Source organism: Pelmatolapia mariae, linkage group LG4 (assembly GCF_036321145.2).
Source record: "Pelmatolapia mariae isolate MD_Pm_ZW linkage group LG4, Pm_UMD_F_2, whole genome shotgun sequence".
Taxonomy (NCBI): domain Eukaryota; kingdom Metazoa; phylum Chordata; class Actinopteri; order Cichliformes; family Cichlidae; genus Pelmatolapia; species Pelmatolapia mariae.
The window spans coordinates 20950896-20970278 of record NC_086230.1 but is presented as its reverse complement, the minus strand read 5'-3'; the positions used below and the strand labels follow the sequence as shown (position 1 = coordinate 20970278).

General features: G+C 41.9%; 2 protein-coding genes across 2 annotated transcripts in view; both read right to left on the bottom strand.

Annotated features, from left to right (window-relative positions):
• Window positions 1–5054, bottom strand: LOC134625420 (glycerophosphodiester phosphodiesterase 1-like). Its single transcript, XM_063470642.1, has 6 exons — window positions 4549–5054; window positions 3817–3992; window positions 2793–2898; window positions 2508–2600; window positions 1973–2184; window positions 1–1744 (listed from the first exon to the last, which is right to left on the bottom strand). The coding sequence occupies exons 1-6, from the start codon at window positions 4813–4815 to the stop codon at window positions 1597–1599; spliced, it is 1002 nt and encodes a 333-aa protein (XP_063326712.1). The 5' UTR covers window positions 4816–5054; the 3' UTR covers window positions 1–1596.
• A 92-nt stretch (window positions 5055–5146) lies between these two features.
• LOC134625419 (dynein axonemal assembly factor 5-like) overlaps window positions 5147–19383 on the bottom strand; it is a 29959-nt gene continuing 15722 nt past the window's right edge. The window contains exons 9-13 of the mRNA XM_063470641.1: window positions 18900–19047; window positions 14207–14357; window positions 12764–12920; window positions 12298–12489; window positions 5147–5724 (exon numbers count right to left, since the gene is read on the bottom strand). Of these exons, the coding sequence (XP_063326711.1) occupies window positions 5570–5724; window positions 12298–12489; window positions 12764–12920; window positions 14207–14357; window positions 18900–19047 (803 nt within the window). The 3' untranslated portion in view covers window positions 5147–5569. The remainder of the gene's footprint in view (window positions 5725–12297; window positions 12490–12763; window positions 12921–14206; window positions 14358–18899; window positions 19048–19383) is intronic.

Below are 19383 nucleotides of genomic sequence, written 5' to 3'. Positions count from 1 at the left end.
GTTTTTGTTTGGACTTTGGCTGCTTTTTCACTCATTTTCAGTCCAGTCCTTGTACCTGATCATTTTCAGGGGAATGATTTCAGTTTGTTTGTTTGTTTGTTTGTTTTTGTTAAGGGACTTAACACTTGACCTATGAATAATTCCTATTGTATGTGTATGTGTCTACACATAACAGACAACTTTGCAAAGAACCCATTTGAAATTGTACGTTTAGGCACTTTGTTTCTAGCAGATATAAAATATCATTTTTGCACCAACAAGGTGATTCCCAAACAGCCAAAAACTGAAAAATCCCAGCATGGCGTGCAGCCGGTCCTAACAGCATTTGAGGAAGCTGGACAAGTGCAGGACAAAAGAAGATGTAGTAGTTTCTAAAAACTATATATATATCTACAGCATCTGTAGATATATATATATGAGCAGGAACAGTACATGAACAGTATGTGAAAGTCATGTTCTTAAGATATAGGAAAGAAAATTCAGGTTTGATACAGAACCTGAGAGATGCATCTGAACCTTTAGTTGAGCCATCTACTGTTCACTGAACGCTCATCAGAAATGGTCTCGGTGGAAGGACGGCAGTCAAGGAGCCATTCGTAAGGAAGGGAAAAGAGGAGAAAAGGCTGAGGTACGCTGAACTACACAAGAACTGGACTGAATGATGTGGACAGCATGACAATGATCCCCAACACACTGCCAATGAAGTAAAAACAACATGGATAACATACAGTAGGAAACTATCGGTCATGGATTGGCCTCTGCAGAGCTCGGGCCTCAACTTTACTGAAGCATCTTGACACAAAAGGCAGAAACATCCAAAGAAGAGCTTTGAATGTCCTTCTAGAAGCCTGGGAACTACTCCTGAAGATTACTCGAAGATATAAAAAGAAACAAGTGTTGGCTCAAGACTTTTGCACAGCACTGTAAACCGGTGTATTTCTGTGGAACTGGTTGCCATCACAGAATTAGCTAGCACCAAACTTCTAGCTTTATTCCATTTTATAATTTATCTTTCAGTATTATCAACACTTTCACTTTATTATATAGGATTTTTAGGATTATTAAAAGGAAAAATGACGTGTGTTGCTATTCTTTAAAAATAAACTGCACTGATTATGAATCTGGCTGATCTCCACCTAAAAGTCAGCTCCTCGTGAGGCGCTACAGCACTTCAGTCGTGACCACTCATTCTTGTGCCTCTTTGATTTCACTACACACCATGCACGCTCATCATTTTTGCAGCACCGAGCAGATTTTGAGCTGTGACTTTTCCCATCCCAGGCTGACACTGTTCACTCTGAGGTGTACTGTAATGTCCTGAGATTTCTGAGGGAATTCAAGTTGAAGGGTCACCATTTTGACACAGAGGAGATTTATGGAAGAGCAAGAGGACTTCCTAAGGAGGCTGCCTTGAAGGGGAGATTAACCACTTTAAATCGGGTATGTTTTTTATTTACTTGTACGCAGGAGTAGAAATGAATGATTGCACTTCTTAATTATACCCTATATCAAACCAACGAGTTTCTAAGATCTAATCTGGTTATACTGAGAACCTGTAAGTCTGGAAGATTTCTGTGTGTGGCTGTGTGGTATCGCTCAATAATGAGGATCACAGTCCTCCAGCAGACTGTCAGTCATGTAGCTGATCTTCAGCAGGTTTTGGTAGTACTCCTTCTCCACAGCGGTGTTAACAGTCCAGCCCACCACCTCCACTCCTCGCTCTGCCCAATACTGAACATAGTCCCTGATTGAAAGGAAAGTGAACAAACTCAATTGTGCAATTCTCACACAGCAAAAATATTTTAAAAATTGACAGGTGGCTCAAGACTTTTGCACAGTACTTTTAAACACTAAATATGAAGTTAATCAGTTATGAGTAACAGATGAATCAAAACCACCTTCCTGTTGGTCACCGTTGGTCTGCAACAACACAGTCTACGGCAAAATAAACTACCTGTCAACTCTCAATTACCGTGAGATGAAGTCTTTCTGCACAAGAATGGCAGAGATCCCACAAAGTTTCCACAGTACGCGATGGTGGGCCCAGTCCAACAAGACGTCCAGAACACCGGTCCACAACTGGCTCCACGTCGACAGAGAACGAGGCATGCCGTCTCCAAAACGGCTCAGTCTCCAGGGCCGGTGGGTGAGAGCTGTGATCACGTGGGGGTCAGTCTGACGCATCTGCGGACCAGAAGAGGACAAAGGTCAACACAGTGCAGATTTTAGTAGTTAGTAGAGCCTTTTACTTCATTTAAACAAATACAGTGGATTGAATTAAATCTGTACCGGTGGTGAGCAAGAAAGTCTTTGGTGATAAATCTCAGCAGGGCCCATCACTGCCACACAAAATGACATCACTGACTCCATAAAACTGAGAGGCTGATTATGAGAAGCTGAAATCACTCACAGAATTCCTCCCCCTAAACATTATCCTAAACCGTTATGATTAGTGTTGTTTTTGACTGATTTTCATGATTAGTGTAATTCAGGAGTTTTTGAATTACCTTGTAGATGACTTTGGGTTCAAAGGAGGAAACGATGCTGGAGTTGTAAAGTACCGGGAACTTCTTAAACATGTTATGAAGCACTGATACAGCCTGTAAAGCAGGGGAATGAACAACACAAGTACTATAACTGTGCAGTAACGTCAGTCTCTTTCTTTTTTTTAATTACAATCATTGCATTAATTCAGCTAGTGTGTAGTTTTTCTCTTTTCTTTGAGAGCCTTGTATGTATGTTGAGTAATGTATCCATAAGCCTGTTAGGTTAGCGCTTAGTGTATGTAGTACCATATCAGGTTGACCTTTGACATCAAAGAAGATGGTCAGCTGGTGCCTGATGCATTCTTCCACAGCTTCCTGCAGAGTTGGAACCTTCTCTACATTAAATCTGTCCCTGCAAATTAAAAGAAACCATTGGAAAACTGACATAACTCCCTGTTCTTACTGGTTACTGGTCTATGAACTACATCTGTATAAAGCTGGTGGTCAGAAGTTTGCATCAACTCATTGTAAGCATAAATGTCTGTATTTATATATATGATTTCTTTGAGCTGTTCTTTTTCCAGGATGATTTCATATTACACATCTTTAATGACTTTGAAAGCAAGAAGTGGGTGCACAAGTTTGAATTTATTTTGGATTTTCTCTAATCCACACACGGTCAAAAGTATAGATACACACCCACTAACATTTGGTTAAATGTTCCCAGTAAGTTGCACCTCAACCAGATGCCTTTGGTAGCCATAAACAAGTTTCTTGCTTCTAACTCAAACTGGATATTTGACCACTCCTCTTGACTGAATTGACAATCTACAAGTATCACTGGCAGCAACAGAGCCCCAGAGCTTGATGCTACCACCACCATGCCTGAAATTTGGTACAGTGTTCTCAGGTTTGCAACCAGAAGACATTTGACTCATCCGTGTGGAAAGATGCAAGAATAAAGGTGTCATTTTTGGAGCATGATGAGTGTATGTAAGGTTTTTGACCACAACTGTATACATTCCATTAGTTTTATTCTAAGTCTTTAAAAATAAACTATGAAAAGAGATGCACTATTAAATCATTTTGTTGAAAAATACACATATAGACAAAAATAAGGAGGAAGAAAAGACAAAAAGAGAATCAAAGATTCTGTGGCCAAATGCTAGAATATAAAAACTCTTACTCGTATAAAAGCATTTCTAAAACTGTGAACTTTTGGTGAAACACACTTCTAAGACTCCACATTGAGCAGCTTATTGTTCACAAACACTTTCCTCTTTTTAATTAGCCTAAACACACTTGAATCACTGATCAATAGGCAGCCTACTTCATCCTGTGGCGAGCAGCAGCATTGAGTCTCCTGAGCTGAACAAACTGAAGTTTACTGATTGGTCCAGACCCATTGGTAGTTCGGTCCACGGTCTCATCGTGCATCAGGACTGGGACTCCGTCGGCTGTGAAACTCAGGTCCAGTTCCACTCCGGTGGCCCCGTTCCTACTAGCCTAGAGCAGATGTAATGGGACAGAGAGATGCTGTGTGAACCAATGTATGATTATATACATGGATGGATGAATTCTGCTGTCCAAAAGACAGATAAGATTTATATCTTGTTTATATTTGGTCTGTGGCTCATTGCTTCATCATCATAAAAAGCTGAAAACCACCCTGTTGAAATAAAAGAAGCACCTCATCCAGAGGTTTAGGCATCTGGATAGATGCTAGGAAGATAAGGCATTGTGAGATGGAGAGCAGATCTTCATCATAAAGATGGCATCAGATTATAAACAGCACAGGAGCAGAATCAGGTGCAAGATGAGTCTGACCTACTTCCACTTATTTCTAAAAAAAAAAAAAAACCCAAAGCAGGTGAAAAACACCAAGAAAACCTGCTTTTACTGTAAAAGTAACAGCGACAGCATGTCTCAGCAATGGCTTTTAACCCAAGGGGCTGTTATTCCAGATAACACCATAATTAAATGTCCCTGCACCTGTCATTTGCTGCAGGTAGATAAGAGACAAGAGGCCTGTGGTTATAAATCAGAACACTACAGCTCTCACCTCTCTGATCGCTGCCAAGGTGTTCTCCGGAGCGTCGTGGCTTCCTCCGCGGTGCGCCACCACCGGGACGCCGCCGCCTGAGGAGAGAGCGCGGGGCCGCAGGACTCGAGCGGCCCGGTCCGACGGCACCGGAGGGAAGCGGAACATCACCATGAAGACGTAGAGAAACGCGGTGAAGAGGGTGGCCCAAGTGGCGCTTCTAGTTACCAGTACAACCAGCAGAAACACCACCGAGAAATACACCACCTCATCTCCGATATGCAGCATGGTGAAAGAACACAGGACGGGATGTTTGTGTCACGGCCGGCCGGGTGGATGCAAAAGTCGCTGTTTAGACACACGGCATGGATGGAGCTCTGCTATCAGTACGCGGGTGGCTACATGTTGGAGGCAGATCTCAAATAGATGAGCGAGAATCAGGAGATTCACACTGGGATTGTGAAAAGGATGGATACAGGAGTGCTGCTCTTATCAGTGTGGTGCTGCAGAAATCTATAATGTCCTATTTAAAGAATCAGATTTCATGAAATATAACCTGGATTTAAACATCCAATCAAGTCGGTTTGGACAAATATAAGAAACGATTGTGTGCTTTTATTTTGAAGGTAAAAATCACATGACCAGCTCCTCTGACCGGTTTAGTACAAACAGGATATGCACAAACAACCAAACATACAACAGTTTGAAAACATTTTTCTTAAAATCAAACATTAGAGCCAAAGGAGTACAGCACGAGGAATGAATGCAGAACACAGCAAATTAAGGAGACACTGTACATGAATAAAAAAAAATTATTTAAAAAATCCTTTTTTTTTTTCTTTTTTTTTTTAAAGAAAATTTAGTCATAAAACTCATAGTACTCAAGAACAATGGTGAGGTAATGAACAGGTCATGGAAATGTTTTCTACTCTTGCTAAAAAAACAAACAAAAAACATTTAAATAGACTTCAAAGAACAGAAAGTGAACACTTTTTTCACAGTTAAGGCACAAACATCTGTCTCCGTTTCTCCGTGTGCAGCGTCACTCCGTGCAGCTTGCTGTGGACTCTGTGGGCAGTGAGCTGATGTGCTGGAGCAGCTGATCGCAGTAGACAGGACTTCGCTGTTTGTCCCGGACAGCCTCCACCTCCTTCTTCAGAAGTGCAGGGTGCGCCGAGCTGCCTTTCTTCAGGATTTCTGCACACACACACACACACACACACACACACACACACACACACACACACACACACACACACACACACACACACACACACACACACACAAAGAGAGAAACAAATTCAGAAAGACAGCACACACAAAAGTCAGCATTCGGGATTTGAGCTGAACATCAAATACTTAAAGATTTGGGCCCAAAAATAAACATCTCCCATGATCTTCAATTCCACTCTACATTAAATAACAACAGCGAGCTGATGGTTTCACTCAGTGAGGGGTGACAGTTTTAACAATCTCAAAGCCACTTATAATATTTGCACCATCATACTTAACAATCAGCACGCTGTACTTCTCCTAAAGTGCTGCCTCATATTTATCTGTGAACATAAAGCTTTAAACTGAGTTATTTTTAACTATTGGCTGGATGTGTTTTTAAAAGCACTCTGGCTCATCAAGATGCTGCACATCTCACACAAATTGCAGCTAAGGTTTCCTTCCAGCATTTTTCCTGCCAGGAAGAAATTCTGACATTCCCACCCCAAAAAGTTTTAGCCAGACCCAAAGCAAAATCTCTTTCCCCCATCCAACTTATAAGCTATTTATAAAAAACGTTTTATGCTTAGGCTGTTTACAAAACCATAATGCACATTTTTGTTCAATAAATAGTCATAAAAAAGAAAGAAATGCACTGATTTCTGTCAAACAAGGTAACAGATTGATGATGTGCAGTTTTTTTCATTTTGTTTTTGCACTTCGAGTAAAGAGTAGACAAGAAAGAGTCGGAGAAGATACTCAGCAATGGGCTGCAGGTTGGATTTGAACCCTGGATGCTGTACAGCCATAGGGATATGGGCACCTTCTCAACCAGTGAGCTTAGAGCTGGGCAATATAAGATTTTTTCATATCACGATATATTTTTTTCATTTCAGGCGATAACGATATATATCACGATATAAGCCAAATAACTATATTTGTAAGATTTAAATGTGCCGTTGCTCACAAGTAAAATGTGAAATAATCAGCAGCTTGTTTTGGTTTAAATATTTATTTCCCATAATAAGTTCAACAGGGCAGATGTACTTAAGGAACATGAGACTTCAGTTTCAGATAAATAAAGGCAAATATTGCAAACTACACAAAAGGTAGCCGCTAAAGCGTTTAAGTTTCAAAATAGAACAAACAAAACAGACTACTAAATTGTCAATTCCACTTAGAAACAAAATATTAATTCTAAAAATAAATCTTAGTTTGTTTTACAGAAGAACAGACAAAATTGACTAACTTATATAATATTGCTTTGGAAGCGCTGTCTGAGAGAAATGTTTATGTCCAGGGAGTTGGTAACGAGGTTTCATTACCCTAATTAGCTGCTTGAATCCTTCATTTTCGACCGTGTTTATTGGTAGAATGTCTTTAGCAAGACAGTAGGCTATGGCATTCGTTATGTCGCTATGTCTCTTAGCTTTTTTGTCATATGGTAAGACGCTGGAGAAAGCCGACTCAATTGACTGTTGCTGCTTCACAGGGATTCCCCTGGTTGTTTTCGATGACGAATTAGCGCTTTCAGTCAGAGAATGAGCGTGCTCTAGTGGGTGGCACTGCTTCAGGTGATAAAAAAAAGGTTTGTTGTATTTCCAGACTTTGTGGGAACATGCTTTCGGCACAATTTACAGTGCGTGCTTTTTTCAGTGTTTTTGTCAGACTTCAAATAGCCGAAATACCTCCACACTACGGAACTTCTCTGGCCCTTCCTTTCGACAATCTCTCCGGCATTGGAACCGTCATCTGTTCTCTTCGGTAACCTGGTCACCCAAGCTCTCGGTTGATTTTTCTCTAGTCGGCACACTCATTTCCTCCATTACCCGGCGGCTGGCTGCTTCCCAAACAAATACACATGTGCGGCTTGGCACTTGTGCTGTACGTAACAAGTGAAGTGACGTGACGCTGCGGCTGTGATTGGTTCGGCTCTGCGCTACTTAATTTGTATTGGCTATTCATTTTTTAAAAATTTTTTTTTTTAATAAGAGAGGAAGATGAGGTCTATCGCAATAGTTTCATTTTTCTATCGAGAAAAAGTTATTTCGCAATACATATCGTTATCGTTCTATCGCCCAGCTCTAAGTGAGCTAAACTAGCACGCACTGATGCGCAGTTTTAATCTGAAAATTTTCATGGTCTTCCAGATCTCGTTTTCCATAGTCTCCTTAATTTAACAATAACAATAATAATAATAATAATATTTTAGCTAATAAAGGTCGGCAAGGCACTGTTTTTATAGCTTTACAGCCTTTCCTTATTTTATAGGCAAGCAAAGGTTGTAAGTTGACCTTTGAGCTCCAGGTGGATGCCGTCTGTAGAACAACCCAACAACGCATGCACTTTAACTACAAGCTCTGTGGTTTCCATGTCAACAGCACTTTTATGAGAGTGTTTTATTGAATTTGTTCTCAACTTCTCTTTTATCAGCTGGAACGCTCACTAAACCTAAAAAAAACAATAAAACAGCAACAGTGCAGCAAAATTGCAGGTGTGACCCTGAATCACCTTCCTAACCTGTACAAGGTAAGGACAGGCCCAGCCTATCCTGGCTGACTCTAGCCACCCTTTCTCAGAGAAGTTTGCCATTAGTCTTTTGAACAGCACACTATGCTCTTAATGCTTTTGTTGTATATTTATTGCGTTTTGCTTGTTGGTTGTGTGTTTTTTGCTGACTGTACATCAAATGACCCTTTTGGAGATAATACAGACCTCCATGACAGGTTAAAATCTGCTTTTTTGAACATCCTTAGTCGCTTAAAGGACTGAGCACACCAGCAGGTGGCAGCGATCAACTATATTATAGACGCCAAGTGTGCAGCTCCTTTAAAAAAAAAAAGAAATCCACCAGGAGGCGATAAGTCACTGTTAAAATCCTCTCCTCTATTGCTCCCATATGCTGATTTTCCAGGTATATTGAATTACTTCTATTGCTGTCCCAGTGGGTAAACACTCCACAAACGACAATGCAAAAGCGCTGTTTCAGTGGTGACATAATATCACTCTGGATGAGTTATCGCATGTAAACTAATCATTTGATACCCACCTTTGTTCTTCAAGGGGATTGAGGGGATTTTTAGCTTTTGTGTGTCCTGTACTCAGTTGGGATGGATGTGGGGGGGAGAGGCGGGACTTTGAATTAAAAGAGAACAATGATGGCTTGTGAGAAGCGAGTTACGCCCGTGCCAGCAGTGATAGAAGGAGGGATGGGAGCGTTGTCCATCATTCTGTCAGGACATGCTACAGACATCAAGACAATTCGCAGATATGCGTTTGAAATACAAGAAGCGTAAGAATGGGATCAGCTATTAAAGGAAGAAGTAGAGAGAGATGGAGGGAAAGACAGAGGGTGGGGAGGGGGGAAAAGAAAGCTTCAAACAGAGCCATGCATGAGAGGGAGGAATGCTTCCACAAGGATATGGGCTGGTTATGGGTGCTGTCAGATATAGATCACTCAGCGAGACGCGAGGTCGTGTATTCCACAAAGAGTCTCTGAGCACAGTTTGAAGAGCCCGACTCACAATCATATACTTAAACTGTTTGAGGCACATCTGTGAAAAGAATAAGTTCTAATGCTCTTGTGTCATTTATTTCAGCAGTTTTAAAACACTTTGGAGCCTCTTGGAAATTTCTGAAATTTCCAAGAACTCTTTCATAACTGTAACATCATTTAGGTACCATTCAAACTATTGGTATTCCAAACCTTTTCAGCCTAAATGCTTCAGACACATGTGACACAATTTTACACAATTGTATCAGAAAATAAATCTGGGTTGAAAAGATAACATGGGTGAAGGTGGAATATGTTTATTTTGTTTGTGTAAATGTCCCTCATTTTTTCCATTTATAACAGCAATGTGCAAAAGTCCTGAGCCACCCCTCATTTCTTCAAATTTTGCTTCCAAGGAGCCAGTGTTGTGTCTACAAATAACACACAATTTTAAATTGTATCTTAAGGGAATTTTTTTACTGGCAGCCTGTTGCAAAACGGATAATTTGTCACCATTTCTTTAGTTGAATACATGAAAAATACCAACGATAATGCAGTTTGCCAAAAAGCATTTTTGCATCAACAAGGTGTTTTTACAAAGCGCTAGTAGCTAAAAACTCCCTAGATTTCGGCATTGGTGTGCATTGTGTCCTTAAAAAATTTGAGGTAACTGGACAAGTGGAGGACAAAAGAAGATGTAATAAGTCTTAAAAAATATCCAGCACAGACCTGACACAGGATCTGAGTGGTGCCTCTGGACCTTTGGTTGATCCCAGTGGTGCTGGGTGAACCATCAGAAAAACTGGAATTATGCGTTTGCACAATCAGATTTTGACCCATCACGTATATAGAAAACATGTGATTGGCTACAGCTTCCTTTTTCAGCATGAAAATGATCCCTAATACTGTGCCAATGTGGTAAATGAATACTTGAATTGAGAAAAAAAAAAACCCACACAATGAAACTAAACTATCACTGTACTTTTTGGAATCAACGATGGATGACCCCAGTCTGAGAGTCACTGGTTTTGGCTGAAATAACTAAACTAGATATTTAAACTTTTAAATATCAATTAAAAAAAAATCTATTGTCTGTCACAGTATGTTAACCTAAAATCAGCCAATAATGTTAAAAAAAGAGGGCTGATGCTTTTTTATACATTGAAAAGAACAGCTGTTGTTTACAAATTTCATTCAAACAGTCCTTTTTGGTAGTTGTGAGTGCTGCATGAGTCTCATGGCCAAGGAAAATGTAGGAACACTTCACCCAGTGTGACTCATCTATCACACAGAGATCTAAGACACTGAGTAAAGACTTAACAGGCTTTGGCTATGCAGGTACTAACTGCTAGCAGAATAAACCCAACAGCGATGTGAGACTTTTCATGGGATTTGTTGACAATGCGTGCCATTGTGTGAGATACGCAACTGTTTCGTGTCCTGGATAAGTTGAGACAGTAACCACATCCTCAATTATTCCTTTCATGATTAAACTGAAACAAACAGAATCAAGGCCATGGACATCTTTCTCTCAGTTTTAAAGAAAGTGAGCAAGATCCAGGCCAGCGCTCTTCCTAATGCTCCACCTACACAAGTGCGGCTAAACGAACGTCCTAGCCTTGGCAAGAGGAATCCCATTATTTTTTCCACCCACCAAGGGGATCCTTACAAAATAAATACAACACAGAAACTGCTCTCAATGAAAAAAAAGAAAAGAAAAGAAAAAACACTGAATGTGGGTGTGCATATAGTAAGTCTCCATCACAGAAACAAACAGTGTCTTTGTAAAGTTCTCTTAAGTGTGAGGCTTCATGGTATTGAGGCTTCTGCGGCATCTGGCGAGTATGAAAATGCTTCTTTCTTTCTTTTTTAAACTCAGAGAGAGAGAAAGAAAGAGAGGTCCCTTAGTGAGGCCTCTCTCTCGCTCATCACTGGCAAAGGCATCAGCACTCACCTGCATCCTGTCAGAAGCAATGACAGCTAACATCCATATGAGAGTGGGAGGGAGTGCAAGTCCAGAGGAGCAGAGGCTTGGTTAGACAGTTCAGGAGGGAAAAAATGTGCTCAGACTTTCCACTGATACGTAAATAAAACACAGCCGTGAAGCCACTGTGGACAACAGAGGGCACGAGGAGGAGGAAGAGAGAATGACAGATAAAAGATGAAGGGATTAAGTGGGATGTGAGGGCAGATGTGAAAAGGTGGCGAGGGGCAGAGCGTCCGAATGTGGTTTTCATTCGTGGGAGCGTTGAGAAGAGAGATCCTGAGCAGAGAGGCAAAGCTTTACCACACACACACACAAACACGCACACACTCCTGTGCGTGTAGGAGGGAGTTATTATACAGACATTAAAGCTCACATATTTAACCCGTGAAATGAACATCTTAGGTGGGAAGGTCTTTATCTGGACCCCCTGAAGCCCAAGAAAAGCCCAGCTCTTAATGGTCTTAAAATACTTTGACAGGGGAAATTGCACATGCTGCTTCTGGTGATAAACTGTGTGGAAAAGAGGGATAATGGTAAGCTTTGGAAAAAGGGAGCAGAGGGTACACTGGCCGACTGCCAGTAGCACAGTCTAACGTTTGACAGAAGACACCCCAAATTCCTCTCATCCCTGTCTGAGTGTTTTGGACACAGGGGGCTGATCTGCAGAGCATCACACCTAAACTCTGCTTTCACCACCGCCTCACACTCACCATCATATTTCTCAGATAATCAAGATCGTAAGATCCGTCGCACATCATCTGAAACCAAACAGCGCACACGCAACATGAGAACGGTGCGCTTAATGTGTCCCAATGAGTTACAGTCTTGCATTATTCTCACAGCATCAGGGACTGTTGATGTCAAGAAAAAAAATAAGCTGTACGAGAGTTTGTCATTGTACGTCAAGAGTTATGGTTTGGATTAAGAGTGCAGACCCAGAAGGAGCTACAGCACATTTCGCCAGCAGTAAAACTTCAAATTTAAATATTTTTTATTCGTTTTAAAAAGCAGGTTGAGGGCATGTTCGCGTCCTGCTATCAACACTCTATCCTCGTCTCTGAGCCCCACCCAGTCTTACCGAGCACTTGGTCCTGCACTGAACTGTCAGGGTCATCCAGGTGCAGGAGCAGCTGCTGAAAGAGAAGCTGCAGATGAGCACCGCAGAGCACAGGGTTGTAGTCTTTGGTCAGGCTGGAAAACCACAGCCCCACAGCCTGCAGGGCCACACCGCGCACCTCCTCGCTGCTATCATCCAGACGCTTCAGAAGCTCTGTGGAGGAAAACAAAGTCATTCACAGGTAAAAAAAAAAAGATAAATAAATAAAAAATGGTTTTGACTACATCAGGTTTATAATGCAAAATGTCAGGTACTGACAGGTACTAGAAAGAAAGAACATATTTCACCCATACTGGCTTCTTCCAGGCTCTTTACCTTACAATTTAAAACGCCTTGAGGCAACAGTTTTGGTGCGATATAAATAAAAATGACGTGACTCGAGTCTGAACTGCATTCACACAAAATGACAGCGCACACTGTGACTTACCGGGGTAAATCTTATTGAGAGCCTCATGGTGCAAACTGGTTCCTGTGAGTCTGAGTATGGCACACAGACAGCGACAAGCCAACAGTCGGCTCATCTGAGAGTCCTCCTCCAGGCCCGACAACACCTGGGGATGCATCCTGTCCTCCAGACTGATCAGCTGCGTACAGAATGGGCAGGGGGTCAAACTACATCGTTTTTTAAAATGCAAATGCAATCTCTACATAATATGTCGAAGTAGTTCAGATTTTTTCATTTAGGGGTCAGTCAGCACCACATGAGGTTTTATTCGCTTAAATTGCGAAACATCAACCTGAAGTATGGCATTTACAGGTTTGGATGAGTTCACAATCACGTTGAGCTCGAGTCCAGCAGGAACTGATGTTTTAATCACACCGGCAGAGAAACAGATTGATGAACAAGGTGAGGCTCCAAGAAGTGATGGCTAAAACCTCTGTCGCCCAGTCTGTTTGCTATCGAAACCATGCAGGCGAAACAATAAAAAAAAGTTTTTAAAAAAAGAGAGCAAGGAAGGGGGGGTCAAAAAGAGGAGGAAAACTTGGCAGAGAAGTGATCCAGCATTACATCAGTGACAATCTGACGGTGCCAAGTGCAACTGGAGCTGCTAATTGTTTTCACAGGGAGCAGAGAGGAAACAATGTCCTTTTAAACGAGTCGCTGTCGAGTCACCTGTGGAAAACACACATGACTTTCTGTTCTCGCATCAATCTGGATGTGTTGTTTAACTCAAACCCAAAATTTCTCTTTTCAAGGTTTTCCACTCCTGCAATTGTGGACACGTACGCCTACGCTCACACCGCCCCACCCCAGATGTTTGCAGCTAAAGATGTCTGAAAAGACCAGGTGCTTGAGCTAGTTTAAAATGGTCACTCTGTGCACGCGAGGGCAAGTACTGCCAGATGTGCGGGTGCTTGTGCGAACGCACATACTGTAAACTCGGCACATGCTCCGGCAGGCAGGTGCAAGGGCATGTTCCGGTGACAGTTCCTACATATAACAAGGGCCCAGAACAGTGGAAGCATTGTTCCTCTGGGACAAAGGTATGCGAACCCGATTGCCCCCGCGTACACCTGCTACCTGCCGTGGCCAACTCTTTCAGCCAAGGAGAGAAAGATGGCGGACAATATATTTTCCTAAAAGGCCGAGTGGGACCGTCTATTTTGATGTGAAATGGACAAAACAGAGAATCTGAAGTAAATGTCAAGCCCTGATGGATTACAGGAATGCACTACCACATCTTTTCCTTTACAGCTGAGTCAATAAAAAAATGTTCCTGCAGATTGGAGATCAAAAGTGCTGGAGGGAGCTCACATCCGGTATGTGCCTCCAGTGCTTATGAGTCACTCTGCACAGGTGGAAACAGAAAAAACTGTGTGCATCATACTATACATGTGATGGATTTGCTGATGTCCTCTCAGTAAATACCTGTCCACGTGTGATGGCACCTCCATGCAGCACTGCCAGCAGACAGCTGAGGGCAGAGGTGCGGACGGCAGCGGCGGTGCGGCCTGCGTGCCACACCAGGTTAGGAAGCAGGATGTCACTCAGAAACCTCTCTGAATCGTCATGGAAACGCCTGGGATGACGCACAGGAAGGGGGAAAAAAGGGGGACACGATAAGTCAGCAGGAGTACAGAGAAGACATCTGTTTTATGTACAAAACAGCAACCGGCCAGCACCGAAACATTTCTGATGATGTGCAAATGTAACATGACTGCTGCAGCATTACAGCTATACCATCAATATCATGGACATTCCTACACTCACTGTCGTAACGCAGAAGGGGGAGGAAGGCAGCAGTGGAGAAAAAGCCTGACGCAATGACTAGAACATCTAGGTATCCTCCTTTCGCTTCTCTCTGCCTCTGGCATCCATACCACAGTCTGCAATGGCCTTAACTGCAAACCAGCTCTGGCCACTGGTTCTTCAGCTTATGCCACTAACCTGTCATATGCCACATGCGTTAAAGTGTTGCAACGATTCCCTGCCAGTAGAGGGGGACTGTGTCTCACAAATACAGCAAGAATTGTGCAGCTGGATGGGCTCAGTCACCTTAACAGCTCATCACGAGTGATGCCAGAGGATGGAAAGACATATTCCCACATTACAAGGATGATGTCAAGTGGTTAGGGAAGCAAGATTTTGTGTTGTACTTGCACATATGTATGCATGCACACCCGTGCACACAGGTGCTAGGTAATTCTGACTGTATACCTAATGGCTTTATATGTACTTGAGCAATCTCTCAGAGGTAAGTGTCACTCAGAAGACAGCACAGCAGAAAATTGGTCTCAAAGATGGGGAAGGGAACAAGTCTCCTGGGCATCATTGGACAAAGAAATTCACAGTAACATTTCAGCATACATTAAGTGGTCCAAGAGGAAAGCCGATCTACTCTGGTCTTTCTTACAAACCCCCATGGTTGCACACTTTACTCAATTACAGGTTTATTTAAATCAGATCAGATCAGAGGCTTCAGATGCAGTTGAAAAAAGGTCAAGTGGTTCATTTTCTGGCATGCTCCACATTGCACAACAACTTAAATCAATCATTAATAATGAAAAATGAAACTGAAATTATTTTAATATATATCAGTTGGCACATTAACAGAAGTACACTACTGACTGTTTTTCCCCTAAATAAAATCATATGAATTTAACTAGATTTCACTCTATTTTTAATCAGTTTTTCTATACCACACCTGCAGTCACCCTATATCCCACATTCTGAGAACCACTGGATTAAACAGAAGTGAATTTTTAATCTCATGTGATGCCAAAAGCCATCTTCAGACTGTGCTTTTTTCTGTAGTTGGTCTTATGCAGTGCAAAGACCTCAAATAGATTTTGGGTCTTTCAACATCATCATTGCACATACACAATGTGGACAACAAGATTGGACAACATCTTAATCTTGAAATCTGGTGTTTTCAGTCCTACTGCAACAAGTGTATAAAAGCAAAGTAGCCATGCAGTCTGCCTTTTCAACCATTTGTCAAAAAAATAGCTTGTTTGGAAGAGCTCACTGAATTTGAGCATGGTAATGCAACTGGACGCCCCTGTAGCAACAAGTTAGTTTGTACATTTTCTTGCAGCTGAGATATTCCACAATCAAATGTAAGTTCTATCATTGCAATGTGGAAGTGTTTAGGAACCACAGGAACTCGGCCACAAAATGGCAGACAATGTAAAGCTACAGAGCGGGGTCACTGAGTGCTGAGGAGCAGAATGTGGAAAAATCACCAACTGTCTGCTGACTCAACTGCAAACCTCCTCCGGCATTAACATCAGCACAAAAACTTTGCACTGGGAGCTTCATGGCATGGGTTTCCATGGCTGAGGTAGGAAGGTGCCCCAGCACTTTTGCCCAAATAATGGCGTCATGGTAGAAGGCGTATTGGAAGGTTTTTGGAATGTAGCCATATTATTATGCAATATTCATTTCAACTACTCTGTCATTTGTTTCATTCTAGAATGTGTTATTACAGGGTCACTTCTGATAAAAGCACAGCTCAGTTTATTCTTGTTTCACGTTACTAATTTATCTGCAATCTAAAAAAAATTCCAAAACACAAAAGAAACCACATTTGGAATAAGAGAAAGAGCTCATATCTTTTCCCCTCCCGTTTTATATCTTGAAACCTGACATTAAGACTAAAGACGTATCTATTGCAGTTCGTTCATGCATGAAAGCACACCGTTGTCTTCCTTGTAACTCGGATTATTTTCTCCAGCCACATACGGTGGAGGATAGAGGCACACACTTTCATTTCTTACACAACACCTTCTACTTAGATTTCATACTCAGCTTTTTAATCACGACACACAAATCCACATGAAACAAAAGTGTTATGAACGTGCGCGGATGAAAGGCACGTGAACGCACACAAACTTTCCCTTTCAGCTTGTTCCATAGCGGCGCTGTCATTATGCCATTTTGGTTTCAGAACAAAGACGAGAGGTTTTCTCTATAACTATCATTGTGCTCTTGATGACATATAGCGCGTGTGTGGCCTGCAATCTGCCAAGCATCAAGACCAGTCCATAAATCATGAGGGGAGAGAACTTTGGCAGAAGGCAAAGCCCCGTATAGGATGATTTAAGTTCACACTATATGAATCTGAAACCTTTTGAAGGTATACCATGATTTCCGTCATACTGAGGGTTTGTGATTACAGGAGATATAGCTCAGGGATGAGTGAGCCAGTTAGCAGTGCAGGTGGCCACGTTGGAAGTGAAGAGACAGACTTCTTTTGTGCGATATGCCAAATTATGGATTAAAAAAAACAAAAAATCTCACGAAAGCTGAATATCCAACTTCCACATTTTTGGCAAAGATGGCAGAATATTCTGGCTCAAGAAGACCTCCTGTTTATGTGATACTTTTCACTGAAATACATTATGTTGCCTTCTGCTGACGCTGCCAAGTCGAGCCAAAAGGGACTTCTAGAGTGTTCCCATACAAAGATTAGCACTAGTTTCTTCCTCCTATTAACAAAACAAACTTTCTGACTGCAGCTTTAAGATTAGTTACACACGACACAGATGTCTCCATCTGAGGTTTTCTTTCTGATCGACGGGAGCAGCTGCTGCGAGGATCTCGGGTTTAATGCATTCCATCAGATCGCAACCCTGAGCCCATACTGAGGGCTGCACAGCTGAGGGCTCAGAGGGGACCCTGTTGGGGTGGTGTTGGTGGTGGCGTGGGGGGGTGGATGTCAGACATCCCTGCTAGACCCCCCATATCTCCTTAAGCAGTCAATAACCATTCAAATTAGCGACGAGAGATTCAGGCAGCATGGGCCGTTTGCTTCAGGCAAGCTGTGAAGTGATTAATTAATCAGCGTTAGTTGATCTAATACTCCCAATGAGACCATCTGAACTCAAATGGGACTCCCCTGCAGTCTGTATGGCGAGTGAGGAATGTGGTTTATAATTTCAGGATGACTGGGCTTCTTACTGATTTTAGCAGACAGCATCACATAACCCTAGCTTCTCTCCATTGGCTTCCTGTTTGTTTTACAATTGATTTCATGACTTTTTTATTTAAAAAAATAAATTAAAGTATGTCTGGGCCTGGTGCCCAGCTATGGAGCAGAAATTATGACCTTGTGACTTTGGAATTACCTGCCTGAGGAGAAATGTTTTACAGATTCAGAGATTCTTTTAAATCCCTGGTTCTGGCAGAAAAGTTTAGACTTTTTTTCATTGTTTTCATCCATTTATTTATTTTTTTGATGGCATTTTGGAGCCTCCTAGGAGAGCCATTTCAGGCATGTCCTGCCAGGAGGAGGCCCCCAGGGAAGACCCAGGACTCGCTGGGGAGATTATATCTGTCTGCTGGCTTGGGAACGATTTGGTATCAACCCACGGAGATTGGTGCCCCAAAGAACCTAGCCCAGATAAGCGGTAGAGGGAGCGAGGAAAGATGGATGGACGGCATTTTGCATTTGTCCTTATTATTTTACATGAAGATTTCTGGATGTTGTACTGACTAATCACATTTGACCAGGCCTTGGTTGCATGCAAGTAAAACTGTCCATGTAGAGAGAAAAAGAAGGAGTACAATCTCATGCAATGATGTTTTACCCACGTAAAAGTTATTTTCACTAGTAAACAACGATCAAGATGTGAAACTGGAAATCTTGGCCTTCGGAATATCAGATAATGTAAATTATCTGATATTCCGAATATCTTGGCCACACTGAAAGCTCCAAAATATTGGCCGTTGCCTCAGACGTTTTCCTGTTGTGTGTCAAAAACACTCTGCAACCTCTGTTTTTATAGGTGTGAATATAAAGCTAATTATCATTATGTATGAATATGAATCCTATCACCAACCATCTCAAACAACTTATACAATTACTCATTTTGTGCATGCATTCCTAATTATGGTTCCTTGTTAGCATGTTTTGAATGAACACAGTGATGTAAAGTCCAGAAAGTGTAAACTAAAACTGATTAGTTGGAAATTTAAAGTCTGAATCTCATGCAGAGAAAAGGATGAAAAATGAAACAGCAAATGAGCGTGCTGTTAAGTGTGAAATATTCATGAACGTCAGACAGAAACATCTCATTCCCGAGTTCTGTTCTTTAGTGTGAACGTGTGTCACTCTCACCCCTGAGAATCCAGTGTTTTGTTTGCATCCAGCAGCAACTTTGCAAGCATTGTGAAGATGCTCATCCTCATCTCTGGGTCTCTGTTTGGTTGGAGGCAGTTATGGAGAAGAGGCATTAACTGGCTCAAAAACTCGCCGATCACTGGACCTTTAAAAACACACACAGACAAAGTTGCATTACTACAAATAACATTTCTTTTTCTGGTCTAACACAATTTTGCACAAAGAGGAGTTGCATGAAGCTGTAGATGCTGACTTTATGTGGCCTGTAATTTAACCACTAGGCCACTATATGCCATAGGCTCCATTTATTTATGCAAGGACAAGGACAAAGCTATTCCAGGTCTACCTGCTACCTTTGTAATGCAGATGCTTGCAAAAGAACTGGGTGAATTTGTGACAGTCGGGACAGTAAGTATTAAAAAAAGGCTCATTGGTGTACCTCAACATGACCTCAGAAAACCTCAAAGCCACAGCCAAAGGC

Excerpts from the sequence above, each read along its gene's own strand:
- LOC134625420 (XM_063470642.1), bottom strand. The coding sequence starts at position 4,815 with ATGCTGCATATCGGAGATGAGGTGGTGTATTTCTCGGTGGTGTTTCTG. Across the intron at positions 3,993-4,548 it reads CCTTGGCAGCGATCAGAGAG|GCTAGTAGGAACGGGGCCAC; the intron begins GTGAGAGCTGTA and ends CATCTGCTCTAG. Across the intron at positions 1,745-1,972 it reads CAGAAAGACTTCATCTCACG|GGACTATGTTCAGTATTGGG; the intron begins GTAATTGAGAGT and ends CCTTTCAATCAG.